The sequence below is a fragment of the Culex quinquefasciatus genome, chromosome 3 (genome assembly GCF_015732765.1).
Source record: "Culex quinquefasciatus strain JHB chromosome 3, VPISU_Cqui_1.0_pri_paternal, whole genome shotgun sequence".
NCBI classification, from domain to species: domain Eukaryota; kingdom Metazoa; phylum Arthropoda; class Insecta; order Diptera; family Culicidae; genus Culex; species Culex quinquefasciatus.
In genome coordinates, this window is record NC_051863.1 from 199,789,642 (window position 1) to 199,813,239 (window position 23,598).

General features: G+C 38.6%; 2 protein-coding genes across 3 annotated transcripts in view; both read right to left on the minus strand.

Annotated features, from left to right (window-relative positions):
• LOC6032904 (sensory neuron membrane protein 2) overlaps positions 1–13,918 on the minus strand; it is a 38,086-nt gene extending 24,168 nt beyond the window's left edge. For both annotated transcript variants that reach the window (XM_038260455.1, XM_038260456.1), the window contains exon 1: positions 13,808–13,918. In XM_038260455.1, the coding sequence (XP_038116383.1) occupies positions 13,808–13,918 (111 nt within the window). The remainder of the gene's footprint in view (positions 1–13,807) is intronic.
• Positions 13,919–20,139: 6,221 nt separating this feature from the next.
• The window catches only part of LOC6032900 (autophagy-related protein 13 homolog), a 49,178-nt gene continuing 45,719 nt past the window's right edge, over positions 20,140–23,598 (minus strand). Inside the window, exon 4 of the mRNA XM_038260363.1 lies at positions 20,140–22,653. Within this exon, the coding sequence (XP_038116291.1) occupies positions 21,837–22,653 (817 nt within the window). The 3' untranslated portion in view covers positions 20,140–21,836. The remainder of the gene's footprint in view (positions 22,654–23,598) is intronic.

Consider the following 23,598-nt stretch of genomic DNA (forward strand, 5'->3'; position numbering starts at 1 on the left):
AAGGATAGAACAGCAACGATAGCTTCATGCGACGACTCGATGCGCAGGATTCAGTTAGTTCTAGATTTTGTTTAACTGAACTAATTTGTCTTTATCAATTTTGGCTAGATGAAGGCTTTGAACAATTATTTTTTATTTTTTAACGTCCAATTCGAGTTCTGCGTGGTTTCCCAATGATTTTCAGGGATGTGGAAAATTAGGGGAAGTGGCCATTCGGGAAGAGAGACGCGGGTTCGATTCCCGCCTTATCCACTGAGCTTCTATCGGATGGTGAAGTAAAACGTCGGTCCCGGTTTCTCCTGTCTCGTCAGAGGCGCTGGAGCAGAAATCCCACGTTAGAGGAAGGCCATGCCCCGGGGGGCGTAGTGCCAATAGTTTCGTTTTTTCGCCATTCGGGAAAATGGTTTTTAGGGGAAGTCGCCATTCGGGGATGTAGCCGTTCGGGGAAATGGATCGTTCGGGGAAATGATTTTCGGGTAAATGACATTTCGGGAAAGTGTCTTTTCGGAGATGTGGCATTCGGGGAAATGTCTCTTCGGGAATGTGGGTTTCGGGGAAATGTCATAGATTCATTTTTAACAATAATTTCAATATTTTAAAATCGAACTTAACTTTTAGAAAGGTCTAAAAATAGATAATTTTCTTTATTTCATATTTTTTACCAAATTATAAAAAACAGCCCAGGCTCTATTATCCGAAGTTTGATTATCAAAAGGTTTGTATGGGACTTTGGATAATCGAATCACGATAGATAAAAATCGTATTTTTTTACTTTTTACCTGAAGTTCGAATCTGCGACCCCATCTTAGTCCATAAAAAATGCATTTTTTTACAATATTTCATCGCCGCCATTTTGGCCACCATCTTGGTTTTTACAAATTTTGAATCACTTTAAAGTAGTTTAGGGGTCATAATTAAGCTCGACAATAAAAAATAAGACAACATTTTTTTTTCTTGATTCGATTATCCGAAGTGACATTTTGCCAAGGGCTTTGGATAATCGAGTCTGGACTGTATTGATATTAAAAAGATCAGAAAAATTCCTAAAAGTTTCAATTTTTAGCAACGAAAATTGGACTTTTTTGCAAGAATTATTTTTTAAACTCAAAACACCTAAACAAATAAAAAACTAACTTAATCCACCTATGTGGTTGATGCCTTCCTCACTTTTTACCAACAATGGGTAATATGCGTGGTTTGGACAAATATTTCAGCTATTTTTTTAGATCTAGAAAAATACTGGACTCGTTGGAAAGGTCTTTCAATTACCTAACCAACGATGGGTCGGATGTTGGATCCAGACATCGTTTACATACATTTAAGTGAGATCCGGCTTCAAAAAAGTACATAAATATCACTTAAGTGGTCATAACTCGAGACAGGTTTGCCAGATCTTCAATGTTGTGGACTCGTTGGAAAGGTCTTTCAATTTCCTAACCAACGATGGGTTGGATGATGGATCCGGACATCGTGTACATACATTTAAGTGAGATCCGGCTTCAAAAAAGTACATAAATATCACTTAAGTGGTCATAACTCGAGACAGTGTTGCCAGATCTTCAATGTTGTGGACTCGTTGGAAAGGTCTTTCAATTACCTAACCAACGATGGGTCGGATGATGGATCCGGGCATCGTTTACATACATTTAAGTGAGATCCGGCTTCAAAAAAGTACATAAATATCTCTTAGGTGGTCATAACTCGAGACAGGGTTGCCACATCTTCAATGTTGTGGACTCTTTGGAAAGGTCTTTCAATTACCTAACCAACGATGGGTTGGATGATGGATCCGGACATCGTTTACATACATTTAAGTGAGATCCGGCTTCAAAAAAGTACATAAATATCACTTAAGTGGTCATAACTCGAGACAGGGTTGCCAGATCTTCAATGTTGTGGACTCGTTGGAAAGGACTTTCAATTATCTAACCAACGATGGGTCGGATGATGGATCCGGACATCGTTTACATGCATTTAAGTGAGATCCGGCTTCAAAAAAGTACATAAATATCACTTAAGTGGTCATAACTCGAGACAGGGTTGCCAGATCTTCAATGTTGTGGACTCGTTGGAAAGGACTTTCAATTATCTAACCAACGATGGGTCGGATGATGGATCCGGACATCGTTTACATGCATTTAAGTGAGATCCGGCTTCAAAAAAGTACATAAATATCACTTAAGTGGTCATAACTCGAGACAGGGTTGCCAGATCTTCAATGTTGTAGACTCGTTGGATAGGTCTTTCAATTACCTAACCAACGATGGGTCGGATGATGGATCCGGACATCGTTTACATGCATTAAAATGAGATCCGGATATATGTGAAAACACATTTTTATACATAACTTTTGAACTAGTTATCGAAACTTCAAACAATTCAATACCGATGTATGGGAACCTAAACCAAGTCGATTGCAACTGGTTTGATCAAAATCTGTTCAGCCAGTGCTGAGAAAACTCAGTGAGAATTTTAGTCACATACATACATACACACTAGAGTGTAACAAAAATGACTTTTTGGCGGGCATTCAGGGGTTTGTTCCGGTGGGCATACTGAGCCCAAATCCCAAATATGAGCTTGATTGGACGTAACAGGAGCTGGCGCTCCGCCCTTCAATTTTAAATGGGATTTACCCCGTAAAAAAAGATTTTTTCAAAAATGTCAATTTTCGAGGCATTTTAGCCACTGAAGCGTTTACCAAAAACATCACTGGCGTGTAGGCCAGATCCTTGCGCATCTTTTGGTATATATAACATTGAAGTTTGGAGCACCCCGGAGCTCGGTACAGACCTTCAAAGTTTGGCATTTGTTCGAGAAATCGGCCCCGGCAAAAAAGATATGCGTCGCACCTCGCGACGCCCGAGACGCCATTTGATTTTGCCGGGGCCGATTTTTCGAAAAAATGCCAAACTTTGAAGGTCTGTACCGAGCTCCGGGGTGCTCCAAACTTCAATGTTATATATACCAAAAGATGCGCAAGGATCTGGCCTACACGCCAGTGATGTTTTTGGTAAACGCTTCAGTGGCTAAAATGCCTCGAAAATTGACATTTTTGAAAAAATCTTTTTTTACGGGTTAAATCCCATTTAAAATTGAAGGGCGGAGCGCCAGCTCCTGTTACGTCCAATCAAGCTCATATTTTGGATTTGGGCTCAGTATGCCCACCGGAACAAACCCCTGAATGCCCGCCAAAAAGTCATTTTTGTTACATCCTAATACACACACATACACACACACATACACACACAGACATTTGTTCAGTTTTCGATTCTGAGTCGATATGTATACATGAAGGTGGGTCTTTGAGCTTTTAATAAAAAGTTCATTTTTAGAGCAGGATTATAGTTAGCCTTACCTCAGTGAGGAAGGCAAAATGCATACCTTAGCTATAACTTGAAAACGGTACAGTTAAAATAAAAATTTGTTTAATTTAAAACTTACGATTAAAAAATCAATTTTGCTATAAAAAATGAGTTTTCATATTTTTTGCCCAGATTTTCGATATTATCCAAAAAATACTATTTTTCAAAAAATCATATTTCCTAAATCAGATTTTGCATCTTCACGCACTATGGCTCAAAGTTCCCTAAAAAATAAATTCTTTGTTCGAAAATTGAAAAATAAGTAGGGGAAGGTGAGGCAAGACGACCATATGGGGCAAGAGGAACAATCGTTCGTACGGCCGTAATTTTTACAATTTTGATTATTTCCTTTATGAGGAATTGTTGCTAGCAATGCAATTAGTTGATTCTACTTGCACATAACCGCCAAAACGATGTAAACGCCGGGGCATAATATTTAATGAAGTTTTTTTTCAAAACCTTTGTTTTCTTATAACATTTGGAAAGTCCAAAATAAGGCTAGATCAGTAGTGTCCCTACCAATAAAGGATGATTTAACTTATGGTAATTCCTGTTGAGGGCTTTTAAAAAATTTTGTTCAGGTGGGGCAAGTGTACCATATGGATTTTTAGTATGGAAAAAATTACGAATTGCTGCAACAAAATATTTTATTGGGAAATAAATACAAAAAAGAACTAATAACTGATAAACAATTGTAAAAAAAATTGTCCAAGCTAAATATAGTGATATTATGAAAATTTCCTTTTTTATCTGAGTAATAATTTTTTTTTTCGTAGAACGATCAATTTTTTTGTAAAATATTATTTTTTTATCTAAAAATGAAACAAACGTTTCAAATACATTCTAATACGATGTATCTAAGAAATAACAGTTCAATTGTTAGCAAATTAACATGTTGTTTCATGCATTGTTCCTCTTGCCCCAACGAGTTGTTCGTCTTGCCCCACTAGTTGAGTAGAACGTACGGAAAATCAAAAAAATAAAATCATTTTTTTACATTAAAAAACAGGATTTAAAAAAAATTGTTTTATCAAAATCTTAGTCAAGACCTGGAAGAAGATGATTTTTCAACGTTTTTAATGAGTTATAACGAGCATTTTCTTAGCTTGTTACACTTGCCCCACTTTCTCCTATTATGGGAATTCAAGTTTTAGCCCTAAGCGAAAAATTGTATGGAGACTTTGACATCTTTTGACAAAGCGATACAATTTGATCGAAATCGAAAAATTACAATTTAAATATCGCAACAATATATGCAAAATCGTATCAGCTGTCCACAAGAAATTGATAATTGAATATTCCAAAATCGATATTACAACAACAATACAACAATTAATATTCCCAAAAAAAATATTGAACAGATGTTTTTTTTAAACATTTTTACTTTAAGCTTAAAAAACAGATACATAAAATATTACACAAAGCAATGATTTATGAAGTATCTTTGTTTTTTCTCTAAATATTGAGAAATTTTGTAAAAAAAATAAATAGTTTTGAGATACAATCTTTTAGAGAACTGAAATAAAAAAATGTATTTTTAAAAGTTGCCCAGGCATAATTTGTCATCTTACAATTTTGCGGTAACTATCGAACCGATCTAAATAAAAAAAACGTTGTGAAATATGCTGACCTCTTTAAATTCAAATAAACATATTTTTTAAAGTAATTCTCACAATTGTAAACGCTAAAATCCCCACGAAAGTTTCAGTCAAATCATAATCCAAAAATCGGAGTTCGAAGTTCCAGAGATTTTAAAATCCCTCGGATATCTTTTTCTTTAAAAATATGCTGTTAGGTTCCACTCTAAATATATATATTTTTTTAAGTTCATCGTGATGTGTGTTAATTTCGCTTTTATTTTCCCTTATTGGCCAATCTCCAAATTTATTCGCTAACCACAGCCATCGATCAAATTGAACTAATCACGTGTGAAATTAAATGGATCTTGAGCATATTATTTACCTTTAGCCACAAAAAAAACCTTTGAAATCAAATAGACTCCAAATTGGAAAGTTCACTTTTTATGCTGCAAACTGATAACCGGACTATGCTACAATTACGAAATGAAATTTATCAGATCGACTTTCTCACCGAGACCAGAAAGTCCTATCGAATTACGGAGACCGGCCGACAGGTTATCCAATAACGGCGTGGCCAGATGGGGCAAAATATCTCGTTTTAACCGCCTAACGGCGGGTGGCAATGACTTCAAACCTGGGCGCGATGTTTGCGCTCAAGAAAGTTAAGCCAAACTCAGGAAAGTGTCGTCGCAAACATGTACTTGGCAAATATGTACGGTTGAGGTGGTAACTTTTGAAAAGGGTTTATCCTATTGAATATGAATGGGGTTTTAAACTCTTCAAGACAATTTTAAAAGTTTAATTTCCACCGATCGGAAGTTGACGTTCAAGTTGGTTGAGCCAAATTACTCATCGCATTAGAGACGAGGGCAATCAGCTTTCGTCGCGACCAATGAAGTGTGCGCGCACCAATTTTGTCTCAAACGAGTAAAAAATTGCTGTAATTTTAAATTCTTCCTGCTGTGGACGGTGAAGAGAAAAAAAAAGTCAACACAACATCCAAAAGCAAGCCATGAGAAAAACAACCCTTTGAAACGCCATTACATTGTCCATTGGAGATGTCGATTGGTGTCATTCATGTGGTACCATCGAAGTAGTCTTTGACGTGGTTACGCGGCGACTTAATTGCCATGGCAGCCGCCTCATCATCGGCGTGTAACCCTATTGCAGTGGCCCCAGCCGACCGACCAACCAACCAAGTTCGTAATGGCAGCGAAATTAGCTTGCTGAGATTCGATGTGACACCTGGCGGAATAGCCAGCTGATGTTGCTTCCTGTGCGGCGGTGACGACTTAACCGCAGCCGACGTAAGATTTCACATGCCTACTGAGATCGACTGCGTCGATCAAGTTGGAGTTGGGCTTTTATTTGACTGGATTTTTTTTTCGTGGGTTTTCAAGGTTGGTGAATGTAACGAAGTCAAAAAAAAAAGTTTGTTTTGGTCAGTACACTGTTGGTGAGAATGTTTTCGTCATTAAATTTTTAAATTCCCAATTCAGCAGTCAAAGAATCGTTCGAAATTTTAAAGGTGAACTTATATAACAGTTAGAACGTTATTTTTCAGCAGTCAAAGAATCGGTCGAAATTTTAAAGGTGAACTTATATAACAGTTTCCAAAACATTTATATTGATTGTTTTAAACTTTCAACCTACCATGTACTCAAACAAAAACGATACAACACCGAATCTGATCACGTTTGGCCAAAACAGAAGGAATTCGACTGAGTGCTTTGCGCTGTTAATGGTGAGGAAATGATGACAAAATCAGCGATTGCAGAGTCGTATCCGATTTTTACGATTCGTCTCAACGGGTGAGAATCACGATAGTTCGGCAGTGCGCAGCCAACTAGTCTGGACCTTCCCTGCCCAGCCCGGTCGTGGGAGGATCACTTTTCTCGATCGGCCTGCGGCCAGCCTGAGCGACCTTGAGCCAGTTTGCGGTGTAAAATGTTCAAGGCTACCAAGCGCCGGTAAACGCACATTATTAATGTCTCCCTCTCTCTCTATAAACAGTAAGACTTCACCACACACGTGTACTTAAGGTAAGTCAAGTCGCAGCCTACCCTGCAGCGCTGGCGGGCAGGTTTCGCGCTTGTTGCCGACTTAAGTCGCGCGCTTTGACCGCATCTTTGAACTTCTATCGCGCTGTGGCGTTGATGGCGTTTTATTAGCTCGAGCGACCCTAGACATTTGCGCTGTGCACAAAGTGAGAGAGCCACGTGGTTGCGAAAGATACGGTATTGGTGGTTGACCCCAGATTGGTTTTATGAATATAGGTGTGTGTCTCGCGAGGGATGTCCTTGAAGGTGACATGTGTGAAGGTTGAGAGATGAAATTGCACGAGTGGATTTTTTTTCCAGAAATTGTCGTTGTCGTGCTATCTTGTCGCGTGTGCATTTTGGGCTAAATTGAGTTTAGAACGTTATTTTGTACAGCTCTCAATAACTCATAACTTAAAACGAAACTATTGGCACTACGCCCCCCGGGGCATGCCCTTCCTCTAACGTGGGATTTCTGCTCCAGCGCCTCTGACGAGACAGGAGAAACCGGGACCGACGTTTTACTTCACCATCCGATAGAAGCTCAGTGGATAAGGCGGGAATCGAACCCGCGTCTCATAGCATCATCGGGATCGGCAGCCGAAGCCGCTACCCCTGCGCCACGAGACCCACCAACTCATAACTTATAGATATTAAATAAAACCCGAAAAAATCGAGCATTATTGCCTCTCTTAATATGAAAGCTTTAATTTTGTCGTGCTATCTTGACACACTTAAAAATTGCTGTAAGTGCGACAACTTGCTAAAGGGATTTCAGGTCAGAACGCGTTTGACACATGTACTTGCCCGACTACTGTAGACATCTGTAATCATAACTCGGGACTCCGGCAACCAAATTCAACACAACTTCGCGTGTTTGTTTTTATTTACATTGCGTTCTCTTTTTTTTTTGTTTATTCAAGGTCAAACATTAAAACGCATTTTTCTCGGAACGTCAAAAACGGCGTACGTTAAGTTAGCACCATGACGTCGAAATGTTAACTAGGTGAAATATGTATGTTTAAGTATATACATGTACCGTTTTTATTTGGCTGTGTAAGTGATTTTTCATTAATCTGCATTCCGCCTTTTGGCTGTGTAGATTTATTTGAAATTTGCATTTCTTTCCTCTTGATTTAATTTAAGTTTTTGTGAAGTTGAACATTTGCAAAATTGACTAAATATTTAAATATATTTTTCCGTTACCTGATAAATGAAATTAATGCAACCTGACTCACTCAAGTTCATGAGAATAACGATTAAGGGCACTTAATAACAGCACACCACTTGTTACAAATTACACCTCAAAGATACGCTTCTCAAGCTATCTATGACTCACAAGTAAGTTAAATAAATTAGAATGTGGATTTACAGGGAGATTTAAAAGATTGTGAAGTTCCTAAGCCTTAGTTCAGAAAATAACACTATTTGAGAGATAACTCAAAGCGTTCATTAAAATAACTGACTTTGCCAGGAACTTGAGTTTTCATGAGAGATTTTTTTAAAACAATTTGTCTAAGACAAACTAAAATCAATTGTTGTTCTTCCCAGGCAAATAAGCAAAGTGGGATAATTTCGTTTCTTAAAGGTCACATCAGTTGCATAAAACTGATAGATTTTATATTTTTTTTCCAATGCATGGTTCCAAAACAAATATTGAAAAATATGATGTTGCACAAAAATCTGTATAAGAGTCAATTAGTTTTATTCGGTTCTGAACAAAAATATTTCTACTTGTTCTACTGTGAGTTCTAGCCAGATTTCCCCCGGTAAAGTTCAATTAGCATACCTCTCTCAGCCCGGGAGATCTCCGCCGAGAAGCGGCAGGTTCTGTTTTTTTTCGCAGCCGCACATGACGTAAGGTCAATTTATTTGCCATGTACAAACTGACTAATACAGTCAGTGCAAGCAAAGTGTTTGTCGTCACATCAGGGGAGGGCATTTTTTTTCCTTTCTCCGTTCTTTGTTCGACTAATAACTTTCAACTAATAACTGATGGTTTCACAAAGGAGAAGAGTGTGAATTGTAGGGGTCGATCTTTGGGATCACTAATAAGTGTAACTCAACAGGCTTGTTATTCGCAATCATTACGACAGTCGTGACAAATCAATGCAATCAAGTTTTTCTTAGTTACTTGACCTCATGACTAGTCTAAGTCCTCTAACAATAGTTTCAATTGTTCGTGTTTTTGCGTGTGTTTAGTTTTTGATTAACACCTCTCGCAAATGCAAATCTGCTCGTAACGAAACCACCTCAGCCATCCAGGAAGCTTAACTTATAATTGAACATCAGTTCACGGTGTTTTTGCTGGAAAGATTCTTTGCCAGCAAGGGGAGAAAAAAACCGTCGTACTATCCGCGTCAATTCACAGCAGAGCCCAGTGAAGAGTGTAATTAGAGGGATGACTCAAAAAATGTGACGCACTTTGTCACGCTGGGCAACCGCCGCGATTCACGTGTTGAAGTCAAGTTCAAGATTGTGGCATTTGTAGTAGCAGGCGGTGAATGGAAACATGCGACCTTATTCTGTCAAAGGGCCTGATTTGCAATTCAACGCCTCCTACTACAAGTGTTGCCTAGGTTACGACGCTTCCTTCTTGGGCTTGAAGTTAATAACTGTTGGACATTTTAGAACAATACATTTAATATGCAACACAGGTATTCAATTGATTCATGTGGTTAATACTGCCGCCAAACAATAAACTAACCTTAGAGTTCACATGAAACCACCCCCAACAAATCACGTACCACTCGGTTGACAATGAACTTATCAAGGCAATCAGACAATATACTTTTCCCAAGGGTATCGATTGGTCAGTTTGCCCCCCATATTGGAGCCGAAAGCATAGTTAATATGACCAGCACGTACCCCCCATCATCGCTAACCAGCCTGCTAAAACGCTTATGCTTTTTGCACTACCCCCTCGGATTTTCACGACGAAACCGAATTCCGTGCCGTTTTGAATGATATTCAAAAGCAAGAGGGGGCAAACCCCACACGACTTCGGAATGTTTTATTAACTAAGTTGGTCATGAAAAAAAAGTCATGCATGACCCCGAAGAAGAAACTTGGCGGCACTGTGGCAAAAAAAAATGAGGATGATACCGCAGCAGGCCGTGGCGGGGAAGCATTTTGAACTGGGGAGGCCCTGAACGAAGGCTACCTTTTTCGATAAGTTTTGGTTTTGTAATCATGGTCTACTGTGATGGATCTGCCAGGGGCAGAAGAGTGATTAAAGAGTTTTTTGTTTAATCAAAGTGGTAATTCAAATCTCAAACCGATGAAAAGAGAGTGAAAAATATCTTCAACAGTTTATTTTTGGAAAGCCAACAACTTTTAAGCAAACGGAAGTGTGGCCACTGTGGCGTGAACAATTTGAGTCGACGAACATTGTTGGGAAATAGTCACAAAACAATCTTAAGGTTATTTTGGTGGCGTAATTGTGGTTTGAACGATGAAGGCCCGTGCCAGCATCTAAACCGTTTTGACGACCTTTTCTTCAAGAAGACCTGCTGCATCTTGGAGGTTTGCTGCACGCAAAACCGCACTTCTTCCGCGTGCGCGTCGCGTTCTGGTTCAGTGAACATCAGTTCAAATGTTTACCGTACCGATGTTTTAAGGTGTTATCGACTTTGTAGAGTATGAAGCGCAGCACCAATAATGACATGTGCGCATAAAGTGTGAAATACGCGGTTGGTCGAACTTTGCAAATCCATAGTATAATAAAGTAACTCGATGAATCAAATACTTGACAACTTTTTTTAAGTGTTTTTTTCCACGACTTAGTGTTGTAAATTCTCGATCCATGAAAATTATTATTTTTATCAACATAATTTATATTATCAAACATCCTGGGGGCTTCATAATTTTTAAATTCAAGAAAATGTGTGTTCACTGTAAAAGTTTTACACACAAAGTTGATCCATCTTAAATTCTAAATAAACCTTGCAAAAATTCATGTACAAAAGAAAAAAAACAGAAGCTTAAATATTAATCTGCATTGAAAAAAATAGGAAAAACTTACATAATGTATGGCAGAAGCATAACTTAAACCACTGTTTTTTAAGGACTTTTAAATAAAAACTAGGTATATCTGATATTTGGCACCATAAAAAGCTTTTTTCCAACAGTTTTCTGGGATTGCTAGTTTATTTTCTAGTTGTCTCTGAAATTCCCCTGAAAATAGCTCAAAGTATCAAGTCTCGGTTTAGTTTGCAATAGGTCCTAAGCAACTTTTGCTAACATAGTCGATTATGGATTGGTTTTCAATCAATTTACGAAATTTAAATCTCGATTTTTAATTGTCCATCTCAACTTTAAGAAAAACATTATACATAATTTGTGGTGCACAGAAAAAAAAAGTTGAATTTTGGAATGTTGAAAATTTGGTAGGTTGAATATTACCTCTTTTTTTGAGTAATATTACATGAAAAATGTGTAAAAATGCAAACCTGATGAATATTCATCAAAAACTGATGAAAATTCATCATTTTCTGGGGTAAAATTAATCATTTTTTAGCCAAAAAATCTGTCACCATTTCCTGACACTCAATATTACACACTGCATGTACAATTTTTGTAAACATAAAAAAAGTTGCAACCGACAGGATTCAAACCCAGCACCAACAGTACGGACCGGCGCCTTAGCCCGCTCGGCCATCAGACCGATGAAAAAGGAAAGGATAAACACATATATGACCTCCACATTTCGGTCAAGTAGGTTTCCCATACTAATGGGCCACATATATCAGGGGTTTGCATGCAAAAGCATGCACATCACCTTCGTCAAAATAAACACTTAATATTACACACTGCATGTACAGTTTTTGCAAACACAAAAAAAAAGTTGCAACCGACGGGATTCAAACCTAGCACAAACAGTAAGGACTGGCGCCTTAGCCCACTCGGCCATCAGACCGATGAAAAGCTGTAGGGATAAACGCATATATGAGTTTGACATTTCGGTCAAGTAGGTTTCCCATACTGATGGGCTACATATTTTGGGGTCTAAAATTACATAGAATTGCATAAAATAGTGCAATATTTATTTTACACCCAGGCTTTTTACACGCAGCTGGATTACTACATTTTTAGCTGTGTATTTGGTACGTTTTTAGGTCATTTATCTCACATCCGGATGTATGCGAAAAGGCATTTTCATACAAAACTATTGAATTACTTATGGAAATTTAATTTTGTCTCAACTCGATATATGGGACCTTAAACTGAGTCAAATGCTACCGGTTTGCTCTAAATCGGTTCAGCAACTGCTGAGAAAACCTACACAGCTAAAAAAGTAGTGATCCAGCTGCGTGTAAAAGGCCTGGGTGTAAAATAAATATTGCATTATTTTATGCAATTTTATGTGATTTTACACCCTGAAATATGTAGCCCATCAGTGTGGGAAACCTGCTTGACCGAAATGTCAAGCTCATATATGCGTTTATCCTAGATGCAATTCATTGGTCTGATGGCCGAGTGGGCTAAGGCGCCAGTCCTTTCTGTTGGTGCTGGGTATGAATCCCGTCGGTTGCAACTTTTTTTTGTGTTTGCAAAAATTGTACATGCAGTGTGTAATATTAAGTGTTTATTTTGACGAAGGTGATGTGCATGCTTTTGCATGCGATTTTACCATCGGATTTTTTGCTGTGAGTGACAATTTTGGTATCACACAGTCACGCCTTTTTGTTGATTTCAAGCCTTATAACGCCCATATTCGCATAAATGTCCCATATGCATAAACAGCAAATCAAGTTTGTCCCACACATAAGGTTACGTGTTACGCAATTCATTGGTCTGATGGCCGAGTGGGCTAAGGCGCCAGTCCTTTCTGTTGGTGCTGGGTATGAATCCCGTCGGTTGCAACTTTTTTTTGTGTTTGCAAAAATTGTACATGCAGTGTGTAATATTAAGTGTTTATTTTGACGAAGGTGATGTGCATGCTTTTGCATGCGATTTTATCATCGGATTTTTTGCTGTGAGTGACAATTTTGGTATCACACAGTCACGCCTTTTTGTTGATTTCAAGCCTTATAACGCCCATATTCGCATAAATGTCCCATATGCATAAACAGCAAATCAAGTTTGTCCCACACATAAGGTTACGTGTGAATTTTTCACGAAAAAACTGGAACTCTCCCTGATTTCTAGAACAAAGTACTGGATGTTATGGGCTTTTCTGAAAGAGCACACGGTTTTGAACCAATCTACATCATTAGCTCAAAAGTGATGAAAATGCATATGGGACATTTATGCAAACAGGGGCAGTATAGCACTTTCCAATTTTGAAGAAAAACAAGATTGTCTTTACTTTTTTTGTAGATCATTTCCAAAATGTATGCGAAGCTCTGTTTAATCTTCGTATTAATCTAAAAAATATCTTTGAAAATTAAGGGTTTCAGATAAATTTTTCTTCAAGGGGAAAATAAAACATTAATTTAACATTTGAACGTTTGAATATTGATCGGTCATATTGGGTTTAAACTTTGTTGCTCAGATTAAATTATCCCATAAAAGAGAATCGTTTACCTAAAAAAACGGTTTGCTGGAACTAAACAATTAAGTAAAATTCCAACAAAAGTCGGTCATACAGTGCATTCAGCAGCACGTTTCCGTGTGATCCCCACCATTTGTAATTAAGTACTTTATCGGTCCATTTAATCGAATGTAATTTTCCAGTAAAACACCGCCCAGCCAGTACAGGTTTTCCTGTGCATCCGCGTGCGAGCAGCAGCTCTATTCACGTATTATCGCATTAGATCTCAAAACCTGCCTCTGTGTGTGGTCAACGTGTATGTCGAACACTAAAGTCGCTCATCCTCACCTCGATAATTTTGTCGTGCACTGCCCCTGGAAAGACGACCCAGCCCAAAAGGGCACCGCCGACTGCCATGAAGACACCGATTCCGGCCAGCACCAGCGTACATTGCACCATTTTGAGGGCGCCTTCTCCTTGGACCACAGAAAATCGAGAGGGTCTCTTCTCAGCACCGGAGAGTTACGAAAAAAAACTGATTTAAAATAAATCTTTTTTTTTTCCTTTCGATTGTAGACGACGGTTTTTTTTCTATGCTATATATTTTTCACTTATGCTGGTCCCTCGTGGAGACTCTCGACATTCACTTTGCGAGTCTCTCGTGGCCACTTGTTCGGCTCAAATCGAGACTGCTGGACATGTAAAGTATCAACTTTTATAAGTTGAGCGTGTTGCACATTGCACATATTCGAGAGGCTCGACTCGACACTGACTTGGCCCAAGCCTGTTTGTTCTTTCTTCACGACACACACATACACACACGAACTGTTTGCCCAAACCAATCCAAATCCGAAAACGGTGGAGAAGATTACGATATAGGTTTCAGGTTTGGAGCCAATTCCACACGGCCATCATCGCGTGGCCAGCACCGCGTGGCCGTCGTTGGAGGATCGTCGAGATTCACCGCTTGGGCAACACTGCTGGATTTTGCACAACACCTCTTATTTATCGCTCAGAACACTCGTTGGGACACTGGATCGACTCGGTCGCTGAATATTGCATGAAGTGGTTATTTTCTTATACCATCATGTACACCTGTGCAAATTCACACTCCAATCACAAGCCGCAAATCCAGAATTCACAGAAAACGCTTTTTAAAAATTCTACAAACTACCAGGTTGCTCCACTCATCTAATTTACATTACATTTCCACTTCGAAAGTCCTGCCTCACCCAAACGAACCCAACCACGAAGCGAATTCGGATTTCGTGTCATTCACGGTGCACGGCCATTGGGCAACTGAAATTCATTGATCGAACGAGTCGAAGCCCAACCAACAGCTGGTCGCGAACGGCGACGAACAAGAACCAAATCAAATGATTGTGTCGATGCTCTTGGCACGAGTCACGGGCAGAGAAAAGTGTTCGCGCTCCGAGAGTCGTGCTCTGAGGAGAGCTTTGGAGCTTTGGAGTCATATGTCATCACACCGACTCGACTGTCGTTAAACAAATCGCACAAATGAGCTGCTCTCTGCGGGATTGAGATTGCTAGTGTAAACTCACGCGGTTGGACGTCTATAAGTAAGTAGATAAATAAAGTTTGAACAAGTTTGCTCACGAACTCAGCAGATTGGCGTAATAGTTGGAAATTTGGTGTCACTAAAAGCTTGAAGTAAAAGAAAAAAAAACTAACTAATTTGTCAAACATAAAGGTTAAAGAGAATTCTTTACAGCAATATTAAGTCAACTAATTAAAAGTTATAAAAAATTCTAATCCAAAATACACAAAAAATGTATTGGTTTTCTAATAGGAACGACAAATCTTGAATGTTTGTTTTGTTCAAACGATACCGCTGAACTTACGAACTGCCGGCAGGTGTTGTGAGCGGATGATCACCAACTGGTCACACGCTCTTAGCTCTCAGGAGTATGTTTGTATTTATCGATTTCCATAATCAGCTGTTATTTGTTTTTATTTTATAAATTTTTCCTTCAGTTTTTTTGTTTCCCAATTAGTAAGAATGATCTTTTCTGATATTATCTTTCGGCTAATTTAAGATAATTAAAATCAATTATTTTTTAATAAACTTTGTAGTCTGTAAATAAGAGAGAGATACAATGATACTCTCACACTTTTTCAGCTCATTTTCCGTAACTAGTTCATTCCAAAGACAGTAAGCTTTCAAAGCTCTGCGGAGCTTTCGAAGTAAAATAGCTAAAAAGTTTTCATGTTATGCTGAAGGTTTCAATGCATTGTAATGTTTCAATGGGTTAAGTCAGTGTTTTAGCGTCGTTATAAAATGGCACGTTATGAATTTTACAAAAATATTTTTTTATGAATCGTTTAGGTTTAACAACTCCTAAAATTCCATTTTTTTACGGATGTGTATCTCAGCATAATATGGGCCAATCCTATTCGAGAATATTTTTTTTGCTTCTTTTCGATAATTTTCAAAGAGATATTCAAGCAATGGGTGTCACTGTGCACGTTATTAAAGCATTGCAGTGCTTTTGAATTGCAAATTTAAATTTTCTGAATCTATGCATTTTTAATACTTTCAATACTATTTTAGAAAATTGATTGATATGATTGACATTCTGTCTTGTAATTTTTTTTCCTAAAATCACGATAACTCGTGATGATTATATATTAAAATTTTTGTAATTGTTTGCTCTACAACTTTGTAGAACTTTGTTACACTCTAAAAAATAACCCTGTAAAGAAAAATACGAAATTTTAAAATGAAAAATATTGTTCGAAATGAAAAAAAAATACACTTCTGGGTTATTGCAGATTCGAAAAGAACATTAAATTTCCAATAAAATGATATGTTCAAAAAATTTAGTTGAATGAAAATGACAGAGTTTTCAAACTTTGTTTGTGTTTTTAATTAAATGGGCTTTTTGCGATTTATGGGAAAACAATGTAATGACAAGAAAAAATAAAAAAAATTCAAGAATTTTTTTTAAACTTTTTAATAGGTCATTCTTGGAAATGAATCATTCTTGCGAATGGATTTCTAGTGCTTTGCATTCTGATGAATGGTCTATTTTGAAAAATGGGAGTGAACCATTCGATTATTCGAAATTTAATTTTCGTACTATCGAGACTATACTCCTTAGCAAACGATTTTTTTCTGTTAAAAACCTTTTATTTATTTTCTAGATTTCTATTATTTCAAAAAGTAGAAAAATCACAAATTGAACATCATGTTGCTGAAATGCAATTGAAATAAAAATGTTTGTCAATGCAAAAAATGAGACCTTTGAAATTACAATACTTTTTCTGTCATACTCAAATGACGAAACGACTTACTTTTCTTCATAAAAATTACAGAATCGAATAGTATTACTTGTCGACTCAAGTGCTGAAAATTTCTACTTTGCAGAACTCATATGACGTTTCACTTAAATGATTTTTTTTGGAACTGCAACTCTAATGTTAGAAAACTTCTCATTTTTCCACTTGTTGCTTAAATAACTTTTAAAGCAATTGAAATGGGTTGTTGGGGAGAATTGCTAGACTGCCGCTGTTCGCATGAATGCATTTTCATCACATTTTAGTTATGTATTCAGTTTGGTTCTCAAATATGCGAACATTCAAAAAAACCAAAATAAGAGTACTTTGTTCTAAATAACTCGATAAAACCATACGTTTTCTTATGGGTGGAACAAATTTGTCTGCGCTTGCTGTTTTGCCTTCCTCACCTTACTGAGGAAAGGCTATAAAATCACTCGAAAAATGAACTTATTAATTTGACCTCGTAGACTCACCTTCACGTATACATATCGAATTAGAATCATGTTCTGAGCAAATGTCTGTGTGGATGTGTGTAGGTGGGTGGACAAAAAAATTGTCACTCGATTATCTCCGGACTGGATGAACGGATTTTGTCCGTATTAGTCTAATTCGATCCGTCTTGGGGTACCAATCAGCAAAGTTTAGTTAAAATCAGCAAGTTTAGTTATGTACTTCAGAAGTTATGCTAAAAAAACAATTTTGGCGAATGTCCGGAAGATTGTAAAAAGGGTGGTTTTTGCAAGTTATGTTATACATTTTCAGAAATATATTAAAATGACCTTTTCAATGAGCCCAAAACATTGAAGATCTGACTACCCTATCAAAAGTTATTAGCACTTAAGTGTAATTTATACACTTTTTGGAGGCCGGATTTCAGATATTGTGATAGAAATATTGTATGAATCTTCCTCGCTATCGTTGAATAGGTTTTGCCTTCCTCACTGAGGTAAGGCTATAATCCTGCTCTAAAAATGAACTTCGTATAAAAACGTCGTAGACCCACCTTCATGTGTACATATCGACTCAGAATCGAAAACTGAACAAATGTCTGTGTGTATGTGTGTGTGTATGTGTGTGTGTATGTATGTATGTGACCAACAAACTAGCTCATGTTTCTCGGCACTGGCTGAACCGATTTGACCCAAACTTGTTGCATTTGACTTGGTTTAGGGTCCCATAGATCGAGTTTTATACAGATTGAAGTTTGGATAAGTAGTTCAAAAGTTATGTATAAAAATGTGTTTTCACATATATTTGGATCTCACTTAAATGTATGTAAACTATGTCCGGGTCCATCATCCGACCCATCGTTAGTTAGGTTATCAAAAGACCTTTCCAATGAGTCAAAAACATTGAAGATCTGGCAACCCTGTCTCGAGATATGGCCACTTAAGTGATATTGATATACTTTTTTGAAGTCGGATCTCACTTAAATGTATGTAAACTATGTCCGGATCCACCATCCGACACATTGTTGGTTAGGTTATCAAAAGACCTTTTCAACGAGTCTAAAACATTGAAGATCTGGCAACCCTGTCTCGAGATATGGCCACTTAAGTGATATTGATGTACTTTTTTGTAGCCGGATCTCACTTAAATGTATGTAAACTATGTCCGGCTCCACTATCCGACCCGACGTTGGTTAGGTTATCAAAATACCTTTCCAACGAGTCCAAAACATTGAAGATCTGGCAACCCTGTCTTGAGATATGCCCTCTTAAGTGATATTGATGTACTTTTTTGTAGCCGGATCTCACTTAAATGTATGTAAACTATGTCCGGCTCCACTATCCGACCCATCGTTGGTAAGGTTATCAAAAGACCTTTCCAACGAGTGCAAAACATTGAAGATCTGGCAACCCTGTCTCGAGATATAGCCCCTTAAGTGATATTGATGTACTTTTTTGTAGCCGGATCTCACTTAAATGTATGTAAACTATGTCCGGCTCCACTATCCGACCCAACGTTAGTTAGGTTATCAAAAGACCTTTCCAACGAGTCTAAAACATTGAATATCTGGCAACCCTGTCTCGAGATATAGCCCCTTAAGTGATATTGATGTACTTTTTTGAAGCCGGATCTCACTTAAATATATGTAAACTATGTCCGGCTCGACTATCCAACCCGACGTTGATTAGGTTATCAAAAGACCTTTCCAACGAGTCTAAAACATTGAAGATCTGGCGACTCTGTCTCGAGATATGGCCACTTAAGTGATATTGATTTACTTTTTTGAAACCGGATCTCACTTAAATGTATGTAAACTATGTACGGATCCACCATCCGACCCATTGTTGGTTAGGTTATCAAAAGACCTTTCTAACGAGTGCAAAACATCGAAGATCGGGCAACCCTGTCTCGAGATATGGCCACTTACGTGATATTGATGTACTTTTTTGAAGCCGGATCTCACTTAAATGTATGTAAACTATGTCCGGGTCCATCATCCGACCTATTGTTGGTTAGGTTATCAAAAAACCTTTCCAACGAGCCCAAAACATTGAAGATCTGACAACCCTGTCTCGAGATATGGCCACTTAAGTGATATCGATGTACTTTTTGAAAGCCGGATCTAAAAAAAAGATGAAACTTGTGTACAGCCATTGTTGTGAGGAAGGCTCCAACCACATAGGTGGATTAAGTTAGTTTTTTATCAGACCTTGCCGATGAAATAATGAAGGTTTGCGAACCCTATCAAAAGAAATGTGTTATTAAATTTGATTTGTTAAACATGTTAAGGGGTAATGTTGCTATTTATACTGAATGTATTGACTTTATGATTGTTAGGAAGGCACCAACCACCTAAAGGTGGATTAAGTAACGTTTTTTCATATATTTTCATTTTAGCAAACAGAGGTAGTAAAAAAACTGTATTAAAAATCATTTTTTTATTAACTTTAACTTTTAATAAAGGCAACCAAGCTTACTACTACACCACCGGAACCGGCATAAATTTTAGAAATCGGTGTCTCTGTACTCTCTTATGCTAACTAGATAGGAACACCAGCAAGCTTAGTGCAAGAGGCCTCAAAATGTTGGTTATTTATATTATAGAACAAAAACCTTTAGAACTAATGTTTCAAATCTGGAGTTTTTCATGATAAGGTCTCATGAACAAACCTGGAGTTTTTTTTTTTTGAAAAGGTCTTATAAACCAAATTTTCATTTTTTGCTTTTTGGGTGTTTTTGAATACCCCTTACTCAAGGCGGTTATAAAAACATCCAAAGAGCAAACATTGATTATATCCCTTCCACACCCATCGCAGTAAGCGGGTTTAATGTTTACATTTGCGTATAGGATCAAATAAAAAGAGTGATTTAATGGTGTTTTTCAGGATTTTCTTTCAATTTTATTCAAAATAAACAATACTAAACCATCATTTCTGTTTAAATGAACCAAAATTTGTTGAGTTTATTTGAATTATTTCTGTCAATGATTTGGATATTGTTAGGACTGGATTGATTTTTTTCTGCTTAATTCTTCCGATTACAATGCACAATGGTTGTTTAGAGATGGTTTTCGTCGAGCTCTGCCCTCGAACTTGGTACAATTCTATGGTTTGTTTTTCCCTCGTTTCTTCTGCCTAATGCTACTGGATAGAACATTTTCAAGATTTTACAATGCGTTTGGTTGGTTGGTTTCGTGGGATAGCTCTTTTGCTGATACATGTGTGTAAAGCACTAATTTGTTTCTGCTCCTACCGATGCATGCTAGTAATGTGTTGAACCAAAATTTGCTTTTCTTTTTCTCTAGTCTGAATGATCAACAGCTTGCAACATTGAGTTTAGATTTGACCGATGTGTCGTGTTAAGCGTGAGTAAATGTAGGTTGTTTTGAGTAGATGGTAGCGACACTGTTAAATAAATCAGAATAAAATTTTAATCCCTATCGAAAATTTGGTGACGGCGAATAAAAGTTTACTCAGTCTTTGAATGTGGTTAAAATATTTGAAGGTAAGGAGAGGTAAAAGGAAAAGAGAAATTTAGTAGTTGTGATATGCAATTTATGAGATAAACAGAAAGAAAAGAATATTCTAGATATTGTGGTTTTATATATATAAAAAAAAACTTTATGTTAAACAATGGCTGTAAAGCGATAAAGCTCTGCTTACATCTACGTTTACCTTTTTTATTATGGAGCAAAATAAGAATAAAAATATCATCTTTCTTCAATAAAAAGCTTACGATAATGCGTCGGGAAGGGAGCGGGAAATCGATTACCCGTGACTGGCCACTGCTGCTGCTGGTGGGTGGACGCAAACGTGGCAAAGAAGCGGAGTCAGTCTGCCGCGTTTCGTCCACCCATTTGGTAGAACGTGGACGATTTGCGTGCGTAAATTTAAAGTATAATTTTTGGAATATGCCGAATTGGGTGCAAATCGCCACTCGTGGTGAGTGAGACAGTGAGACTAATCGAATCCGACTCGCCCTCTCGCGGCGCATGGTTTTTTATGAAATATAGGTATAAATTATTTACAGTTTAATGACTCAGAGCAAATTGTAAGAAAGGTTCAACATGTACTCAATATTTTAGAATAAGGAAAACACTCCTCGTTTTTGTCTAGATTTTAAAAAAGGTTCGTTTGCGAATGTATTAAAACGAAGTAAAGCGACAAACATAAGGAACTTTGTTTCTTTTCTCTCTCTGCAACATTGTGTATTACCTTAGATAATCCTTTCTTATGATTTCCCTTAGAACATACAAAACTTCCAGCAGTGAGCACTGCTCCTAGTAAACCGTATTCCAAAAAGGCCCTTTCCAAATTATGTACAGCAATTGGTTGTAGTTCTATTTCTACCTACTTTTCGCTTCCACTCGTCAAGTTTTAGCTATAATACACAAGTTTCCTGTCCCATAAATTGAAATTAACGTTTGTCTTAACAGTATTCTCTACGTCTGACTTACTTCTAGATGAAAGTAAATAAAAAAAAAAAAAAAAAACATTGGTTTATAGATGAATATCATCAATCAGTCGGCTGTTCTCTCTTAAAAAGACTAAGAAAAACTGCATAATTGTTTGACCCGCTCTCCTAAACCTAGCAACATCCCGCGAGCACGCGGCTAACAACTCGGCTCTTAACTGTTGGAGTTGGTGTCCACCGACTGGCACAGCGACGTCACCAGCGTCTCGAACTCGGGCAGCGAAGTCTCAAACTGTTCCAGCTGCCGCGTCAGGTCGTCGACGTCGTCCTCGACCAGTTCGTCCGCGCCGGTCAGTATCCGGCCGCCGTCATCGGCATTTGCCGCCTCCTCGTCGTCCACGTTGGAGATCACGTTCGACAGTTGGTTGAACTCCTGCAGGGGCGGTGCGTTGAAGCACTCGCGGTAAAACTTGGCCAGGTCACCGATGGGCGAGTTGGACGCGGCGAAGGGAAAGTGCAACTCCTTCAGCAACCGCTCGTCCTCGGGTCCGGTTTGTCGGATGGACCACCGCGAGGACCTCCGGAACTCGCCGGTCAACGAAGCTGGTGGCGAACCCGAGTTGGATCCGGCGGCGGGAGCTGCGCTGGCACCTGCTGCGACGGGACCGCCAGCAGCAGCCACGTTGGGCTCGCCACTCTTGGGCGACTGCGACAACCGGAAGTTCATGGGTCCGGCCGACTCGAACGAGCCGCCCTTGCTGTTGTTGTTGAGGATGTTGTTGGCGTTGGCGTTGGTGGACGAGTTCTCGTCGGCGGAGGACGGCGCCTCCGTTGGGGAGTTGATCGACTGCCGGTCCTCGTCGGTGCCGGATTTGAGCGAGCTCGTATCGTCCTTAGGCTTCGGCAGCAACCAGTGGAATGGGGGCGTCTCCGGTAGGATAAAGTCCGCCTCGGTGTACTGCTTGACGCGGGACGGGTCCACGAAGGCCCCGCAGCGCATCGGTTTGTCCAGGTCGATAATTTTCTTTTCACTGTAATAACAAGATAAGAGGTGGCGTTAGTTTGGTGGGTTCAACATTCTGATAAGTGCGCTCAAGAATGAACAAACAGATTGTATTGAGGTGTTCGGCGGTCTACGTGACAAGCTGTTCAAAGTGGGGATGTTTTCGGAATTACGGCATTTTCGCCGGTCGTTTTTTCGACCAACTCGAGAGAGATACAGAAACAAAAACATCACCCAAGGCAGTAAACAACGCGCTGATCAGCGAGCCAAGATACCCTCCCTCCTCCTAACAAAGTTGTTACTCGTTGGGATGACCTTGATCGTGAAAATTCGGCAGAGTAAACAACAACAATCCAGCGCTCCGCGAGTTCACGCGCCAACCACGTGCGTGGAGTTGGCGCGTAAAAACAAACCAGCTCAAACCCGAAATGCGATAACCACCTGAGCGCGAGAGAGATAAACAGCCAAAAAGTTAAGCGACCACCACGGATTCAAATTTTTGCTGGGGGTAATGACGAAAGTCGACCCCCACCCCCTAATCATCATCATGCTTAATAATGGCCGTCACGATTGGACGAGGCGACGACGTGCGTTTTTGTTGATATCACACAAACGCGCGTCCGCGCGCAGCTTCTTGATTAATGAAGTTGTTGTTTAGTGGAAATTTTTCGGTACCCTCCCCGCGAGGTTCGTCACGTAGGCAAATTTGGGCGAACTAAACAGTTTCGGCACAGACAAACAGACGTACGACTGCTGTGAAATAACGCAGTCGACAAATTAACGGTCAGTTTGAATCAATGGGAACTCACCATAGCAAACTTGAATTCACCACTGCTTGTTTACACGCATTTGAACTGTTTTTGAAACTCAATGTTTGTTTGTCGTTTAGGGGAAACAATTAACTATTTTTTCCAGCAAAATATTTCAAAAATATAAATTTGTTTCAATGTTTTTTTGAGCAATAAAAAACTTG